The following is a 19,819-nucleotide window of genomic DNA, read 5'->3' as shown; positions in this document are numbered from 1 at the left end:
CATGCAGGAATAAATGCACATAATTTCTTGGTTACGCCATAAGGGCTGTGTACGCAAATGTCACTATGAATTTGAGTTGTTAGGCAGTGTAGACACAAGTGTTTGTGGGTGAGTGCCACAGAGGTGCAAGAACATAGTTTATCAGAGTGATTGTGGGTGAGTGCCACAAAGATGCAGGGTGGTACATAAACTTGCCAAGGATTTTAGGAAATGTAATTATATAGTTTACTATTGCTTTAATGGTGAGAAAAGAAGTATATATATTGTGCAACATGGATTATTAGGATGGTAATTTTTGCAAAATGGTAATGCAAAATGTTGTTTTATGTGACTCATGTATGAAATGGGTGCACATGGGTAAAACATGTGTTTTGCTAAGAGTCAAAGAGGTCGAGTGTTGGGTAGCACCCAGAATATGTATTGTATGTGGGTGAAAGTGCCACACAGGTTTGGAGGTAGCGACTCCAGTGCATATGTAAGTATGAGTGTGGTTGAGTGAAACCACAGCTGTATGGGTGGTAGCGCCGCCATTAAACTAGAAAAATGTGGTGAGTGTGCCACAGCGGTCTGGACGGTAGTACATCCAGTTGTGCAGGGTAAAGGTGGTGAGCCTGCGTGCCCATTTGGTTTTGTTAGAGGTGTGTGTGGTTAGGAATACTACAGGAGTTGTGGAATACCACAGGTGTTGCTGGGAGGTAGCGCCTCCAAGCATACTCTACTTCCCTTTCAAGCATTGTAGTGAGAATGTATGTGAGTTGGGAGGTAACATTTACAAGCATAACAGTGAGGATTTATGTGAGTTTTCATCGCTCCATAATAAGATGCATTCATGTTCCCTCATTGTTCCAGTGTGGCTTTATGTGTGTAGATTAGGAGATTAATGCGGAGTACCACTCTCCATTAAAAGGCAGGTTTTAGAGAGATGCAAGGTTTGGGATGTTATGAAATAGTGTAATGGGTGAAGTGAGGTGAGAGCAAGAGTGAGTCAGAGAAGATGTGAAATGGGGCAGCACCCATAGTGTGTGCAGCCTGTGGATGTGCTACAATGAAGTGAGGAGGTAGCGCCTCCGTGACTATAGTGGAGGTAGCACTTCTGTGAGTACAGTGGAGGTAGCGCCTCCCACATGAGGAGCATGAAAGTATTTTTGGAGGTAGCGCCTCCGCCAGAATAATTGGAGGTAGTGCCTCTGCCAGAGTAATAGGAGGTAGCGCCTCCGCCAGAGTAGTTGGAGGTAGCGCCTCTGCCAGTGTGATTGGAGGTAGTGCCTCCGCCAGAGTATTTGGAGGTAGTGCCTCCACCAGTGAAGTTGGAGGTGGAGCCTCTGCCAGTGTATTTGGAGGCAGCGCCTCCGCCAGTGTAATAGGAGGTAGCACCTCCACCAGAGTAGTTGAAGGTAGCACCTCCGCCAGTGTGATTGGAGGTAGCGTCTCCGCCAGAGTATTTGGAGGGAGCGCCTCCGCCAGTGTCATTGGAGGTGGCGCCTCCGCCTGAGTATTTGGAGGTAGCGCCTTCACCAGTGTGATTAGAGGTAGCGCCTCTGCCAGTGTATTTGGAGGTAGCGCCTCCGCCAGTGTAATTGGAAGTAGCGCCTCCGCCAGAGTATTTGGAGGTAGCGCCTCTGCCAGTGTAATTGGAAGTAACGCCTCCGCCAAAGTATTTGGAGGTAGCGCCTCCGCCAGTGTAATTGGGTAGCGCCCCGCCAGGGCCCCAGTGTAGTTGGAGGTAGCACATCCGCCTGAGTAATTGAAGGTAGCGCCTCCGCCTGTGTAATTGGGGGTAGGGCCCCGCCAGAGTATGTGTAGGTAGCGCTTCTGCTTGTGTCATTTGGTAGCGCCCTGCCAGAGTATTTGGAGGTAGCGCCTCTGCCTGAGTAATTGGAGGTAGCGCCTCCGCCAGTGTGATTGGAGGTAGCGCCTCCGCAAGAGTATTTTTAGGTAGCGTGTAGCGAATCTGCTAGAGTATTTGGAGGTAGCGTATCCACCAGTGCGATTGGAGATATCACCCCAGATGCTTGAAGGTGTAGGTGGGTGTGTAGGGTTAGTGGCCTACAGAAGTAGGGAGAGTGTCCCTAAGAATTGATATTCCCCATGCTGGTGATGGATGTGGAAAGGAGGGGAATATGCTGTGGTGTGCTTGTCTGTGTGTGTTGACGTTTGAGAAGAAAGGAGATATGTTGTGTCTATTTGATGTGTCTGTTTGGGTGCAGTGTGAATCAGTAAAGGAAGATGTGTTATATCGTGCCTGAGTGTGTTTGTAATGTTTATCAGTAAAGGAAGGAGATGTGTTGTGATGTGCATGTGAAAGCTGGTGATGTCATGTGGAGTGTTGCCTTGTGAATTTCGGAATGTTTACCCAAGGATTCCACACCCAGCCAGTTAGAGCTCCCCAGCCTGGGTGATGGGAGCCAGTGTTATGTCCTGTCCACTTATGTATATAACTTCATGTAACTGTGACTTAAGTACTTGTAATAAACATATAAGTAATCCCAAGAAGCCTGGAAGTCACTTTACAACAGGGCCTTAACGAATACTCAAGCCCCATTGTTTTTTCAGGGCCAAGGATTGAACTGTGCACCCATCAATACTGGTTCATTAAAGGGGTTCAGCACAGTCCCCTCAACCTATGGCCCTTATAAGCCGACTACTTGCTTCTAATACAGGTTCTTCTTTTGTTGATTCAGGTGTCTCGCATGACCTTTATGGAAATAGCAAACAGCAAGGCAGTTCATATGAGCGGTTTCCAACTGGCCCGCGGAGTCCGAGTGAACTTGGCTCTTTGAATTCTTGTGGGCGCAGTGATGACCTTGCCTTAACCCACCCCTTCATGATTCTAATTGAAAGTGTTATTCCTGATCCTCGACCTGTTGGGCTAAGCCATAGAAACCTATTAATCCTTCTGAAGGAGATTCCTGCATTGACTCATATAGCTTCTAAGGATTTGGAAAGGACTGACTTTATAGACTTTCACAGAACGGACTGTGCACTTATATATGTGAAGTCTAAAATTGTGTATGATATAATCTTAAAAGAATGTGACAACCTTAGAATGCTAGGCTTTGACCTCTTGCCTTTTATTGACAATAGGTCTTTGGGGGAGGGTAATACAACTGACAGGAGGCAATTGATTGCTGTGAATTCAGCAAAAACATTGGGTGAAGTCACAGTCTTGGATGAACAAGTTATCTCTCTGAAGAGAGTGATTCTGGCTTCTTGGGAGAGTCGATATTGGTCTTGGTTGCTGGGTGCATCGAACACATACTATGCTGAAGCAATCTCTCTCTTCCATTCCTTGCAACTCTCGTTTTTTTCACTCGTCTGTTTGAATATGCGTGGGCATAACCATCTTTTAAACAACATTGAGCTATGCCAAGAGCTTAGGAATCACAAAATGATTATCCTTCAGGAAACCTGGTTAAGCTCTTCCCATTCTCTTGATGGTTATGCTGTGTATTGTCAGGAAGTGCGGCAAGGGGATCTGGGTCGCCCCTACGGAGACTTTTACTGAGGTTATGGGGTGGCCTCTTTTGACATTAGCTTTGGAATTTTGGCTATATACTTTGAGATTCGGAGGAGGCAGTGTTTAAATCTACTGATACTCAATGTGTATTGGCATTCTGGCTTCAGCTCCCTAAATGAAGAACTTGATCTTATAATGTCATTTATTAATGAGTGGTCTAACAGATTCCCTGGGCGCATGTTCTTTTGGCGGGAGACCTGAACTCTGACTGTATTCGATGTAATATCCTGCCGGACATGGGGGATGGGATTAGTCAGCAACATCTCAAATTGGTGAATGGGAGAAGATGGCTTGTAGGGTTAACAGGCTTGGGCCCGTTTCCAGAGATATTCCTCCTCGGCCCACTTGGACCAATAGGGCCGCCCACTCAATCATCGACTATGTCTTTGTGGGTAGCTGGCTTTTTGAGAAATGCTCTGGGCTGGTAATAACAAGCACATACTATAGTGATCATTCCCTGTTATCTGTACATTTTGATTGTATTCAGCAATCTTAGGAATTACCACCATCATGGTCTGACGAATATCCTCATAAATATTGGGGGAAAGCGAATTTCATGGTCCCAGGTTTTGGAAAAAAAGAGACGAGACGGCTCTGTTAGGCAGACCCAGAATAATAGAGCGTTCTCGGATCTGGAGAAACACGCTCAGATTTGGAAAATTCAGCAATCTTATAAAAATTGATTGCGTTGTAAAAGTCTCTTTATTAAATACCACCCTGTTTTTGATTAATTATAATGACATGTAACGGATAGGCTTGCTCCAGAATTGTCTGTTGTCTCCCATTTTGGCAACAGGACTCATAACATCGTTATCAACTGCAAGGTTGTTTTGGAGATAATTAACAGGATTAGTTCTTCCAGAGCTCCGGGGCTAAATAATCTTTCTAACTATCTATTTAAATCAGACCCGACGATCTGGGCATGTATTCTAACATATCTATTTACCAATGTGATACGGTTGGAGCATTTCCCGCCTGCCTGGTCTCAAGCACACGTTGTGCCCATCTATAAGCGGCGCATTAGATCAGATCCTTGTAATTATAGGTATATAGCGATTCTCGATGCAGATAGCAAGGTTTTTGCTGGTATCTTGCTTCAGCTTGTAGAATCTTGGTCTATAATATCAGGAAGAGTCAAAAAATGTCAAATTTGCTTCAGAAAGAATATGGGTACCTCACTCAATGGTTTGATGATTAAATGTTTACAACACCTTGCCTCTGGGAAGGGAAGCAGCTGCCTTTGATGTAGCAGATCGCAACCTATTAGGGCATAAAATGTACAAATGGGATATTTCCCACAGTTTGTTGAGGCTAATAATCGGCTTATACGATCACTCTTCCATACAAGTTCGTCTAAATCCTCATGATTTGCTGTTTTACCCGATTTCCACCTCAAGGGGGGTCAGGCAGGGCTGTATTTTAGCCCCTTGTTTATTCAACTTGCATATGGCCGACATTGGAGAATATCTGCAACTCAAAGCATTAGTAACCCTGAAACTCCAAAAGTTGATACTTCTATGGCTGGCCTATGCTAATGATTTTTTAATTTTGATTCAACACCGATAGGTCTGCAACGCCTGCTTGAGAGTCTCTCTAACTTTGTTGAGGTCCATTCTTTGTCGATTAACTCTTCGAAGACTAAAGTGATGCATTTGTCAAGTTCCAAAAAGAAAGTTACTTTTCGGTGGTGGATACATGTGGAACCCTGTGGCCACAATTGACTCCCTCCTTTATCTGGGCTTCTTTATTAATGCTAAAAATAATAAAACTGTGCTTCGATCTTGGTTGAGATCATGAGCAATCGCACTGTCTAATCAGTTGCACAGAATTGATTCCCGTTATGGTAGATGTTCCCTTCTACCTTGTATTAGTATTAATGAAGGGGAAATTGTGCCGAAGATCTTATACAGAATCGAAGTTCATGATCTATCTACAGTTTACTATATATCCTTGAGGCCCTCATTTGGAGGAAAGTGTGGTGCATTCCTGGCTCACTACCACTCTTAGCAATTTGCTACGAGCTTGGTCTGATCTCATTAAAAGCTAGGGCTCAGTGGAGGTATCTTTCACTATACAGGTAAATCCTTGTTTCTACTGAAGGCTCTTTATTTGCGGATCTTAAAGAAATTTGCAAGGAAAAGGGTTCTGTGGTATTGCAAGAACTTTATGTGTTTTGTTCCACCTTAATAGCTGAATTGATAGGGGATCTGTCCAAGGTAAAGCATTCATTATCCAACCTTGATTGGGTCCACACAGTGAATGGTTTTCATCAGCATACCTCGATGTGTCCCTAGCGGGGGGACCATAAGAAGCGGGGTACTTTAACCCCTTTCTTATCGATCTACCCTGACAGGGGTATGCGTCGTCTTTTTCTTAGGTGTCGATGGAATTTGGTTCACACTAAAGAGGTCTTGGTACAGTATGGAGTGGAGAAAGAAGAGTTTGCGTTTTGTAGGTTTTGCCAAAATAAAGATCATCCGGAAACAATTAAACATTTGTTACTCTATGGACAGCTGTTCAAGGACCCAGATGTAATGCTTTTAAAAGGTTTCAGCACCTGTTCTTTAGTGGAGGTAATGAATCAACATGGAACTATTGTTTGTCTGGTTCAACTACCTCTCTTGTGGTGGCTGTTACTAATTTTATTAGAGCCCTGAATATTGACATTGATTCTTATAAATAATATGTTATATTACTTTTTTTTAAAGTTTCTTTATCGTTTGAATTCTTGAAATTCGTTTTTTCTCTTTTTTCTTGTTCACATCAAATGAAATATTTCACTGTGTATTTTCTTATGTTTTCTTTTTGTATTTATGTAATGATGTTAAAGGTAAATTTATTTTAAACCGATAAAACATAAAAAATAAAAAAAATAAAAAGTGAAAAGTTAGCCCAGGTCCCGAAGATGAGTAAGAGAACATAATAAATACAGATATTTGGGAAATAAACACCCAAGAGACCAGACAAACAAAGCTCATACATGACAAGCACTCTAAGAAGAGAGACTAAAACCCGACAAGAAAGCGAGAAGGAACTTTATACAAAAGTAAGATTGTTGACATAAAAGGAGAGAGGAAGACTATCAGTCCCCTACAAGAGTTACTTAAACCAGAAGATAAAAAGAGACTATATGCATATGGTCTATTGAGTGGAACAAAAGAACATAGAAAACCCTGTGACAAAACACAACAACCAGGAGAAGGGAGTCATTCTCCTGTCGTTATTTACATTAGTGGCAGAGTATCTGGTACATTTGGACAGTGGACAGACTTGTTCTTGGACATTCATCCTGACTGACGAGAACCTTAGTTATAGAAATAGCTAGGGAACACCCCATAGATATAGGGAGAGATAGGCCTTATTTTACTTTAGAATAAAAATCATGCTTAACATGTTTTCACAGCCTCTGTGTCCTTCTTCTGGTCCTCCACAATGGGCATCATCAGTGAGGTGTAGCTTGGATCTCTAGGCACATCAAGCTTCACCATATCTCTGCATACCCTTCCCAATTACGGTGATTAAAACAAAACTGAAGTTTGAGGGATAGAAGATTGTGAATAAATCATAACACTGGCATTGTCCTGGGCAACCCTCCAAACAATTATTTTCCATCCGTTCATGCCATTACAGAGGTGGAAAGATAAAGTGGAAATCAGCCTCATCATAAAAACTATCTACCCATCTCTATATCTAATGCATCTATTGATCTATCTAGCAATCAATTTATCTCCCACAATAGAGTAACTAACAGCTTGAGCGCCATAAAAGGTAATTACACATATTTTCTGCTGCAGTGACTTTAAGCAGGTGAGGGGGGCATTCATTCTTGTATACTCACAATGCCATGCTTCTGTAACATGTCAATGTCCTGGAAAAAGGATTCCTGCCAAAGAGGAACAATAGTGAACATTAACTATCATTCTTTTCAGTAAAGCATATACTTTTCTTACGCTCTTATATCTTTAGTCATGCATCTGTGATACCCCCCCCCCCCACAAAACAATACCAGGGCATAACCGTAAAATACTTTAAGCACAACTGCGTGGAGCATTATTAAATCATTTTGGAGCTCTGCAACAGCAAGATCGCCATTCTCTTAGCCTATATCATGTGTTCCCTCGAAAGAGGTAATGTTACTTGTGTCACAAAAGGGACATTAATCAACAAAGAGGCAAGACATGGGAAACACTTACCTCAGGCTTTTATTAACTAATGTGTACAACTCATGACCAACATAAACATGTAGGGTCTGAACTAAACTCAGGCTGGTTATTCTCCACAATGGGGTAGTGCTAAGGGACCAGTGGGCAAAAGAAGGTTTATCCTGGGATAGTAAAGCGTTCTAACAAAATGTTCCATAATTCTCAGTAAGTTGGGGGCCGGGTGTCCCCCATCAAATTAACACAATAAATAGTGATCTTATGATCCCAGGTTTTAAGGAGTTCCTACACCCTATTTCCATTGAGGTATTTGCTCATTAATTCTCAGTGACAGGTTTATGGGGTTGTGCACCGATTCCCCGAGTTCTTTGTGTCTCTTCTCGTTTGGTCTCAGAACTGAGTTTTAAGCGCTCCTGCTTTTTGTTCCCCACAGTTCTTCTTTATTTCTTAGTCCCAGGTGTTAGATCCGTACTTGGTGCCACTTCGGGTCCACTACTTCATATTCACCCAACTTTTACTCCACACCTCTTTCTACTAACGACTCCGCTATTTCTTTACTGGTCCGCAAATTCAACCTCTCAGTTCTTTTTCTTTGTACTACCTCCTTCCCTAGTGCCTTAACGGACCCTGATTTCACCTCTCCAGTTCATTACACTACCGTCTCCTTTGCCTCCTTGAAGTTACCCCAAGTTTAACCTTCACTTGTTTCTGTCACCTCTCCTTTCACCTTCATGAGCTTCTTCACTCTTCTACCTTTTACCAATTCCTCTGCCCATACTGATTCACTTTCCTCTATCGCCTGTTCTTACCTTATCAACCATCACCACAATGTTTTCACACCAACTGTCTATTCTCCTTCCCACCTCCTTAACCCCTTTGGGCAACACCATTAAAACTATTCAGGTTCTCTAATTTCCTTGCATCTCTTTCACCCCCTTGGACACCTTCCTCACCCCTCTGGGTACTTCTCTCATAACAAGTAAGATTCCAAAATTCACTTCCAATGTTCCCACCTACGTCATCCCTTTGGGCACCTTCTTCCCTCCACTCCTTTTGGCCCTTCTCCTCCTGGCTCCATGGGTAAATCCCCTGCAACCTCAATAACATTTGTCTTTCCTGTTCACTAGAGCTCTTGATTCCCCACATTCATGGTCTGTCTTTAGCTAGCCTCGAGGGTCCTCCCCGAAGCCTCATGTTTCCTGCCTCCCCCTGTTTTCTGGCTCTATCATTCAGCCACCTGTCTCCTGCTCTCCCCACGCTCCCAGCCACTTCTCTGGCTCCTTCTACAGCCCCTTCTCCAGCTTCTTCCCTTCACCTCTCCAGCGTGCTCTGAATTAACTTTTCTTCCTGGGTCCAGCAACTACTATCTGAGCCCTTTTGTTTTCTATAAGGCTTTGAGCCCTCCTTGCAGCACCCCTCTGGTCTAATGGGACTCAGATATGGTAAATAGGATGGGGGTTAGCTGGTGTGGGATTTGGGATGGGTTGTGCCTCCCCCTGGGCGGCCCTCCTCCAGCCTGTCAAAATCTAGCCCTGTCTTCCAGTCTCTCTTTGGATTCGGGTTAAGGGAACAAACAAACAATTCTGTAAGACTTGAGATAAACATACAATTTTTTGTTTGTAAAATAATCTGCAGCCTTAACTGAAATGCACTTTCCTGGATCTATGTTAAAACACGGAGAGAAAATAATTAGACTGAAAACAACATTTATTTTCTTCTAATTCTGAAAATGTTTTGTTTGTTTTTTGGCACTTTTTCCTTTTTTAATGTGGGGGAGACTCCCCATAGCCACCCCCTCAAATACCTGTTACGCTCACCTGGCTCCCACAGAGGCATCGATCGGAACTGGAAAGCTGTGGTCTCCACCAATGTGACGTGTAGGGCCGAGATGACGGACTGGACTAGCTTTGTTTGCTTGGCCCGTAGGAATATTCTTCTGCAAATGGAGAAAGGGAATTAACCACCCATGGAGTTGAGCGTAAATCCGCCCACCCCCGCTGTTCTCCCCACAGATCACCTTTGATGTCCCCTCTTATAGTCTCACCTGATGGTTTGAAAAGATGAGCTCTCCATCCTGCATTGAGGGCAGGGGCGCGTTGATAACCAGTTGCTTCACTGGCTCGAAGGAATTGGTGAGTTCCAGAACAATATTGACTCCGAGATTCCCGGCAAGACGCCGTAAGTATAAAGTTCGTAAGAGTTCAAATGCCTGACTTTCACTCTTGTCCGATTCCTTGCAGGTTGCAGCTTGATCCTAATGAAAAGTTCCTCGTGGCAACCGGTAGTATTCTGGTAAGGATTTGTATTTTCCAACACAGTTCGATAAAATAATGTCAATATGTAACCTGTTGCTTTCTCCCTTATTTAGGCGCTGAGAGAAAGTATGAAGTCTTGGGGAATAATACCTCCGGCGGTAAAATCAGGTAAGTCTATTGTGGTGAGGAGGGTTCCCCTTGTTAGTCCCTTGGTTTCACCTTGCTGTCCTTTTGTTTCCCCTTAGGGGCCGGGGTTCAGCGAAGATGCAGTGGAAGCTGCGCCGACCCGTGAAGAGGAATAGTACCCCCGGTGGTAAAATCAGGTAAGTGTATGGGAGGGTAACTAATATTCCTCTGTGTATTCCCTTGGCTCACCTTGCTGTTCATGTCTTCTCCTTAGGTGCCGGAGTGCGGCGGGAACATACAGGAGGATGCAGTGGAATGTGAAGATGCTGCAAAGGCCGGTGAGTTCAGCGCGGCGCTGCAGCAGGCGAGGCAACACGCATAAAATAACTTCTTTCTTCCAGCTCGAAGGCGCGATGGATCGGGAATTCAGGTAAGGATTAAAGGTATTGCTCTTGTTCTAACCTTTTCTACTTCTTTCTCCCTTTTTCTAGGAGCTCCAAACTCGAGGCGGGCGTGGCAGAAGGCTGGATGCAGACTTGCAGGCACGGTGAGCGTTACGCTGCTGGTTGCAGAATAACGCGAAGCGTGTGCTGCTCTTCGGGCGTGGTTTAAATAGCCTCCAAAGTAGTCCCAGGTAAGTATTCCTCCCCAGCCCCGCACAAGTAAAAAATAGTCCCTAAGTAAAGTAGTCCTTTCCAAGCCTCTTTTGGCTTGGAGCTCTTGCAGCATGGTCTGCATCAGGTAAGTTTTAATCTATGAGCCTGGCGCCTATGGCGCCAGGACTGACTCTCCATATGAGCCTGGCGCCATAGGCGCCAGGACTGGGCCCAAATAGCCCCTAGCAGGGGTTCTTGGGCTTGCTTAGGATAACTTGATGCCTGCTTCCGGGGTTGCTGTACGTGGTCTGGGTCCCCGGGGGTAGGCATCATGACAGCACTCCCCCCCAAGGCCCTTCCTAAAGTCGTTCTTCCCTGTGGTTTCGGTTTGTCTGGGAAATTTCAGTGGAATTTTTTCACCAATCGGGGTGCATGAACATGGTCACTAGGTTCCCATGACCTTTCCTGTGGTCCGTAACCTTTCCAGTCGATTAAATAAAAGAGTTTTGACTTTATCAGCTTGGAGTCCAGGATGTTCTTAACTTCAAATTTGGGTTCTCCGTCTACAAGGATAGGGTCTGGTGGCTTGGCTAGTCTTGACCCTGGTTGCACTGGCTTCAAAAGTGACACATGAAAGACGGGGTGAATTTGCATATTAGCAGGTAAGTCCAACTTGACAGCCACCGGGTTAATAATGGCCTTAATAGAGTAAGGTCCCAAATATCTGGGGTTAAAGGTCCGTGTTCCCTTTAGAGGTATATGTTTTGTGGCTAACCATACTTGGTCCCCTATCTGGTATTGTGGAGTATCACTTCTATGCCGATCAGCATCTTTCTTGTATTTTTCTTTCGCCTGTTTTAAATGTGTAGTTGCTTCCTTAAAGGCTTGTGTAATCGTAGCGTGCAGATGGTCCACTGCGGGCATTTCTAAGTGTTGGGGTGAGTCAAGGTCTGAGGTTCGAGGATGGTGCCCATATAAGGTATAAAAGGGGCTTTGTCCAGTTACAGAGTGTACTGAATTATTGTATGCATATTCGGCGATCCAAAGAATGTCTTTCCAATTACTCTCAGTCTGATGTAACATACAACGCAGGTATTGTTCGAGAGTCTGGTTGGTCCTCTCCATTTCACCATCGGTCTGGGGGTGGTGACTGGTCGATAACATCACATCGATTTGCGCCAATTGACAGCATTTTTTCCAAAAAAGTGAAATGAATTGACTGCCCCCGTCAGAGACCAATATGGACGGAAATCCGTGTATGCGAACAATGTTTTCGAGGAACTCCTTGGCCAGGATTGAAGCTGAAGGTAATCCCTTTAAAGGAATAAAGTGGGCCATCTTGGAAAAAAGATCCACAATAACTAGAATGGTGTTAAATCCATTGCATGGGGGTAGATCAGTAATAAAGTCTAACGATAAGATGTGCCATGGTGTAGGCGGAATGTCTAAAGGTTGTAAGAGTCCAGCTGGTTTTTTCTTTTGACTTTTGTTTTGGGCGCAAATGCCACAAGACATCACAAATGATTTAATATCCTTTCGCCAGGTGGGCCACCAGAATTGTCTTTTAATTTTAGCTTCCGTTTTGCAATACCTGGGTGCCCCTCCATTAGGGTATCATGATAACGGGAAATGACTAGCTCTTGTAGTTCCTTTTGTGGCAGAAATAGCCGCCCTTGGTAATAAGGCAGATCATTGGTGACAGAGTAGTCCAGGCCTTTTTTTACCCAGTCCTGCAGGGCTGTAGGATCAAAGATTTGCTGGATATTTACCTGAATGTCCTCTAGTGTCTGTAGAGTAGTCATGCCAAGAATTCTTTGTTCGGAAATTATAGGTACTGGTTCTGGGTTCACTTCTGCCTCTCCCATCCCTATTCGGGATAAGGCGTCTGCTTTACCATTCTTACAACCTGGTCGATAGGTTATCACGAAATCGAACTCGGCAAAGAACAACGCCCATCGGAGTTGACGTGACGATTGGGCCTTGGCTGTCTTTAAATACTGTAAGTTCCGGTGATCGGTGATGACAGTAATGGTATGCCTGGCACCGAGAAGATAGTGCCGCCAAGCCTTGAAGGCAGATTTAATGGCTAATAACTCCTTGTCGGTAACCGCATAGTTTAACTCGGGTGGCGAGAACTTTCTGGACCAAAATGCTACTGGATGAAGCTGGCCAGTTTCAGGGTCCTTTTGAGACAGGACAGATCCCATGGCTAGACTGGATGCATCAGTTTCCACTATGCATGGAAGTTCAGGGCGCGGGGGCTTTAATACAGGTGCAGATGTGAATTTCGCTTTCAGCTCTTGGAAGGCATTTTCAGCTTCTTCAGTCCACATAAAGCGTTTATTTTTTCGCAAGAGTGCTGTGATGGGATGTGAAAAATCCGGGATGAATCTGCGGTAGAAATTGGCAAAGCCGAGCATGCTCTGAACTCCTTTAACTGAACTTGGTGATGGCCACTTAAGGATTGCGTCCACATTTCGTGAGTCCATTCGGACACCCTTTGGGGTCAGGATAAACCCAAGGAATTCAACTTCTGTGGCATGAAAAACACATTTTTCCAGTTTTGCATATAGTTTGTGCTGACGCAATTTTTTAAGGACTGCTCGGACGTGCTTCACATGGTCAGATTCTGAAGAGGAGTATACTAGAATATCATCGATATATACGACAACACAAACGTCAATGAGTTCACAAAGGACATCGTTCATGAAGTGTCGGAAGGCTGCTGGTGCATTGCACAACCCGAAAGGCATCACCTGGTAATCGAATAACCCATACTTAGTGCGGAAAGCAGTCTTCCATTTGTCGCCTTCTTTTACACGTACCAGATGGTATGCCCCCCGGAGATCTAATTTAGTGTATATACAAGCGTCCTTCACTTGGCCTAGTAGTTCAGGGATCAGAGGCAATGGGTATCGGTTCTTAACAGTTATCTGGTTCAATGCGCGGTAGTCTATGCACGTTCTGATGTGACCTTCCTTTTTGGGCACGAAGAAAAAAGCTGAAGATGCAGGGGACTTGGATGGGTGAATAAAGCCATTGGCAAGGTACTGGTCTAAGTATTGTCATAGGTGAAGATTCTCAGGTTCCGTAAGGGCATGGATCCTGCTGCAAGGGGGTTGTGCACCGGGTATGAGATCGATTTGACAATCGTACGATCTGTGAGGAGGAAAGGTTTTTGGCTGTTCTTTTTGGAAGACATCCTGGAATTCTTGGTATTCTGGAGGTAGTTGCATGACTGCTGTGGTTACTGTGGCCAGGCCTGCGTTCTGACTTTTCTTTGAGTAACAGGTTTGTGCACAATCCGGGAAGGTTATTCTCTTCTCTCGCCAATCAATACAAGGATTATGTGTTTCCAACCAAGGTATCCCCAGTATTATTTGGAACTGTGGGGCTTTGATTTGATCAAACACAATAGTCTATTGATGCCCATCCTGGTCCAATAGTGTCATCTCTGCGGTGGAATGAGTTACAGGCCCAGAGGCAATTTCAGTTCCATCGACTGTGGTGATGACATCTGAGGTGGTTTTTCGGCAGAGATGTAGATTCATCCTGGAAGCCAATTCATAGTCCACATAGTTTCCTATGGTCCCGCTATCAATGTATGCCCTTACTGCATGCATATGCGATGGCTGCCCTGGATCTGCGAGGACCATTGGTATGATGAAATGGGAGGTCTGAGTATCCTTCTTCAAGCTTGGCAAGCGGACCTCTATGCATGTCGGGCGTGGTCGTTTCCCGAGTCTGACTCCATATGGCTTTTATCAGCAGCTCCTACTACCTTCTTGGGTGGTTTTACAGGGCAATCCCTTAGAAAATGCCCAGAAGTCCCACAATATAGACACAATTGCATTTGCCGTCTCCTTTCTCTTTCCTTCTGGGTTAAGGATCCTTTAACCCCTCAGATTTGCATGGGTTCTGAAGCATCTGCTCCTTTGGGGTTAGCGTGGGTTTTGACCAACACCCGATTCTCAAACTTGGCTCGATCAGCCTTTCTGTTCTGAAGTCTGTGATCTAACTGGACCACTAAGTCTATATATTCAGCGCAGTCTTGAGGTGGGTTCACGACTTGAGCCAAGACATCATTGAGTTCTCCTCGAAGCCCTCGATGAAATAACGTGATTCGTTTTACCTCAGGCCATCCAGTTTCCACTATCAACCTATTAAAGGTTGTGATGTAGGATAGAAGGTTCTGGTTACCCTGTCGTAGGGACAAAAGTTCGTTATCCAGGGCCTGTCCTTGGGAGTGCCGGGCAAATAGTCTTTCCATGCTCGTTTGAAAGCCCTGAAAATCCCGAAGAATTGGGTCACCCTGAGTAACTAGTGGAATTGACCAATCAGCTGCACTGCCGCTGAGATATGACAATACAAAGGCTACCTTGGCTTGATCGTTTGGGAAGGCTCCAGGTCTGCATAAAAAGTGCAAGCGGCATTGGTTCAGAAACACGGCAAACCTTTTGGGATCTCCGGCAAAGCGTTCGGGTGGAGCTAATGGAATATTTCCTGGTAGGTTTATTTGCACAGGGTTACTCGATAACACAGGAGCTGGATTTCCCCCAGAACCAGGTAGGGGTGCTTTTCCAGCCTGGCTTTGCAATAGTTGCCTAGCAAGGTCATCAGTTCCCTCCTTTGACAAAATCAGTTCTCTCCTAAGAGCATTGGTTTCTTGACGGGCGGAATGCGCTTCAGCCCTCAGTTCCCCTAGTAATTGGGCCAAGTGGTCAGTCTCTGAGGTATCCATAACGCCCGGGTGGGAATTTGTGGGTAGGCTTCGCGTTCTGTTATGTTCACCTGGCTCCCACAGAGGCGTCGATCGGAACTGGACAGCTGCGGTCTCCACCAATGTGACGCGTAGGGCCGAGATGACGGACTGGACTGGCCCAACTAGCTTTGTTTGCTTGGCTCGTAGGAATATTCTTCTGCAAATGGAGAAAGGGAATTAACTACCCGTGGAGTTGAGCGAAAATCCCCCCACCCCCGCTGTTCTCCCCACAGATCACCTTTGATGTACCCTCTTATAGTCTCACCTGATGGTTTGAAAAGATGAGCTCTCCATCCTGCATTGAGCGCTGGGGCGCGTTGATAACCAGTTGCTTCACTGGCTCGAAGGAATTGGTGAGTTCCAGAACAATATTGACTCCGAGATTCCCAGCAAGACGCCGTAAGTATAAAGTTCGTAAGAGTTCAAATGCCTGACTTTCACTCTTGTCCGATTCCTTGCAGGTTGCAGCTTGAATCTAATGAAGAGTTCCTCGTGGCAATCGGTAGTATTCTGGTAAGAATTTGTATTTTCCAACACAGTTCGATAAAATAATGTCAATATGTAACCTGTTGCTTTCTCCCTTATTCAGGTGCTGAGAGAAAGTATGAAGTCTTGGGGAATAATACCTCCGGCGGTAAAATCAGGTAAATCTATTGTGGTGAGGAGGGTTCCCCTTGTTAGTCCCTTTGTTTCACCTTGCTGTCCTTTTGTTTCCCCTTAGGGGCCGGGGTTCGGCAAAGATGCAGTGGAAGCTGCGCCGACCCGTGAAGAGGAATAGTACCCCCGGTGGTAAAATCAGGTAAGTCTATGGGAGGGTAACTAATATTCCTCTGTGTATTCCCTTGGCTCACCTTGCTGTTCTTGTCTTCTCCTTAGGTGCCGGAGTGCGGCGGGAACATATCTATGAGCCTGGCGCCTCTGGCGCCAGGACTGACTCTCCATATGAGCCTGGCGCCATAGGCGCCAGGACTGGACCCAAATAGCCCCTAGCAGGGGTTGTTGGGCTTGCTTAGGATAACTTGATGCCTGCTTCCGGGGTTGCTGGACGTGGTCTGGGTCCCCGGGGGTAGGCATCATGACAATACCCCCACCCTTTTTTTATTCCCTAACCAAACCCCCCATCTATTTATCCAGAGAAAATCTGCAAAAATACAGAAATATTAGATGAAATGAATTTGGTGTTTTCAGCTTTGTTGTTTTGCCACTAGCTTTTTTTTTACACATATACCCACTTTCCTAATTATCGTAGAAATAACAATTTTGTAATTAAGGAACCCTCATATGTGCACACAACAAGTGCATGCCTTTAGCTCTATGCTCAAAAGCACAAAAAGGCACGCACATGCATCTTTTACTAAATTTCTGTTTTTTTATTCAAGGCCATGTGGACCATCTAGAGGCTTTTAAACACAACCCAATATTATTATTATTATTAGGGTATTACTTTAGCGCTGGCCAACCTTCGGGACCGACAGAGTGCTTTACAATCATGGGGGGGAGAGCAAGGTTAGGGAGCAGAGAAACAAGGGAGTGAGGAATCAAAAAAAGAGGAGGGAGGGCAATTGTGAACAATGGATCTACAACTTACCAGGGGAAGGGAACCATGTTCATGATTGAGTCTCAGGTATGGCGGGGAGTGGACATATATTCCCCCAGTTGTTGGGGAGGAGAAATGCCTTGAAGAGTAGTGTTAGCTCATTCCTGAACTGTAGAAGAGAGGGGGCGAGCTAGAAGTTGATATGGAGGAGGTTCCAGAGTCTTGGGGCATAGACAGAGAAGACCTGCCCCCTATTTTTTCCTTACTGCACTGGTGGAGTTCAAGTCTTCACATGTCCTTACTTCTGGTGTATCGTAGGCCTCTGGGGATCATGCGTTTCTAAGTGAGGTAGCTTGGCGACTTCACAGTGACAGCCTTGTAGATGGTGCAGCAAGATGTTCCACTGGCAGTCAATCAATACAATCTGCAATCACTGTAAACCTGCTAAATCTCAGCGGCATATCCTCCTCACAGACTTTTCTGTTAACACCTCACACTCGGGAAACGCACTAATTTCACAATATCCACCCCCACCACTCTGTCTTGCCCCTACTTCATCTCTCTATAAAAGGAACATTTCAGCATGACTCTAAGGTCCCTAATCTTAACCAAGAGAGGTCTCCCTGTAAACTATCTCTCCCCCTCCCCCACTTGCTGATTCTAAGGCATGGCATGGAGGCCAGAAAAAAACGATTTCATTGATATCTTTTAGGAACTACTGCTCCCAGCATTCATAAATTCATGCCTTCCCTCTTCTCCTCCAATCCATGAGAGTATCACATAAATATTCCCTGGCCTTCCTGCTATTAGCCTCTTTTCTTGGTGCTCCCACAGATAAGTATTATTTGCTCTCCCTTCACAAATTTGGCTTTGTTCAGCATTTGTTTATTTACACACAAGGTGCCTGTGTGTTTGATTACCGGCGGGTAGGCCGGTCCCCTGTAGTGGGTGTTCATCTCGGCACAGCGCTGCGCCAGCATGAGTTCGGCGAGCCCATGTAATCCCTGCTATGATAGGGCAGGGATTTGTAACCGCAGCATAAAAACCAACAGGTAGCTGGTCTCCACTCAGTGCTCTCTGGGATTGCAGCTGACGGCAGCATCCCATTAGAGGAAAGGATCCAGCAAGGGCGTTTGGGGGGAGGTGGCTGTAACAACTTCAAAAAGGGACTTTGTTTTCCAAATACCCATGCAAAGGGTTTCTGTAAGAGCGGCTGGACCTGCCAGAATGCTAGGACAGAGGTCAATGGGCAATATGGCATCCCTCAAGGATAGAAAGGCTGCAAAAGGCCTTCACAGACCAAGGCTCCTATTAGTTCTGCATAATGGCAGACAGACCTTTCTACCCTTGTATCCAGCACAGTAGCCCAGGCCTGTTAGCGTTCTGAAATGCCTGGGGTTAGCAGTGCCATCAAGGAAGCCATGGCAGATAGCTGTGAGTTTTGGAAAATCAGTGGCAACGGCTGTGAAATAAGATCTGGCTGATGAAGACTTATGGCAGGACGATGTGGGAATAGACACCCCATTATGTTCGTCCCGTTTTGTTCTGTGTGCGCCCTGAGGCCCGCGGGCATGTTGGCGCGTTACAAAAATTAAAATAAATATAAATAAATACATTTTATCCAGGACAGCCAGTTGACAGAGATGGCTGACAAGACACCAATCCAGTATTCCCAGGACTGTGATGTATTCCGGCATGTCAATGGGTGGTGACTTAAGTACACCAGTTGGGACTCCAGGCAGAGGGGACGGAATATGTCTGCACAAGAGGGCACGACTGGACGCCCAAGATTCTTTCTCCATGGGGGATTGGTGGAGCCGTCCTTGGGTGATGCAGACCCCCCTTCACTAGTCCTTTGTCCCAGTGAATCTCCAGGGGATGAATGGGTTGACCTTACTGGTGAGGAACCACCCACCTCTGTGTGGCTGACCATATGGGGGAACCTATGATTAACTTGTTTGGATTAACGCAAGTAAATTCCTCCGAATTGTTTGTGCTACCGCATGTGGAGTGGTTTGCACAATACTTTTTGCGCCGGAAGCTGTAGAGAGGGGCCAGAAGGAAAATTTGAGCGGAATGCCCTAAACCTGTGATGGAGGGGAAAAATCATATAGTCCCTAATATGAACCCTAAGCTAGCTGCATTCTTTTACCGATATGGGAAATATGACTCAAAAATGGACAAAAGGGCAAGGGCTACTCACCAAGACCGATTGTTAAATATTGCGGGTCCAGTCCTCAAAATAATAGACATGGCAGAAGAAGCTGTGTTACTGGGGACCCATTAAATCCTAAAGTTGCCTCTGGTTGGGCCCAACAGGCGGTTTGTCTTAAAGGAGACATGCATCCATTATTCAAGAATGCAGGAAAGGGATGCTGATGAAGATTAACCTCAAGTTGGTGGGCCAGGTAGAGGCTCTGGGTCAAGGAGAAGCAGAGGAGGTGCTCTTTGGAGACTTATCCGTGAAGGATATTGGAAAGTTTGTCTCTACCTTTACTACACTGGATAGAGCACTATCCTCCTTGAAGAAAATCTTCCAGCTGCTAGTTTCCTCAGGGGCAATTACAGACACTCATGCCAGTATACTCTGACGTATCAGGAGTATTGCCAGCAGCCTAGGGGAAAAGCCATATTCTTCTCCCAAAGAGGACAATACGGTAAAGGCGCTAGATGAAACTATCAACCAAGTACCAACTGTAAACTGCTGACCTGCTGGCTCTCGTAAATGGAATAATTGGGGCAACCCATTCCGAATTATGGTCCAGATAGATGGAGCCCAACATGAATTCACACCTCTCAAGGCGGCGGTGGAAGATCCCAGAGGTGGATATACACCTGCCAGATGATCATGCCTCTGAGACCTCTG

At 45.4% G+C, this 19,819-nt stretch overlaps 1 protein-coding gene across 2 annotated transcripts in view; it reads right to left on the bottom strand.

Moving 5' to 3' along the window:
- The window catches only part of DMC1 (DNA meiotic recombinase 1), a 1,020,186-nt gene that overhangs the window by 868,995 nt on the left and 131,372 nt on the right, over window positions 1–19,819 (bottom strand). For both annotated transcript variants that reach the window (XM_069652814.1, XM_069652812.1), the window contains exon 3: window positions 7,356–7,400. In XM_069652814.1, coding sequence (XP_069508915.1) covers window positions 7,356–7,400 — 45 coding nt within the window. The remainder of the gene's footprint in view (window positions 1–7,355; window positions 7,401–19,819) is intronic.

The sequence above is a fragment of the Ambystoma mexicanum genome, chromosome 3q (assembly GCF_040938575.1).
Source record: "Ambystoma mexicanum isolate Mex_15411 chromosome 3q, UKY_AmexF1_1, whole genome shotgun sequence".
In the NCBI taxonomy this organism is placed as follows: Eukaryota; Metazoa; Chordata; class Amphibia; order Caudata; family Ambystomatidae; genus Ambystoma; species Ambystoma mexicanum.
This window is presented reverse-complemented; position numbering and strand designations above follow the sequence as displayed.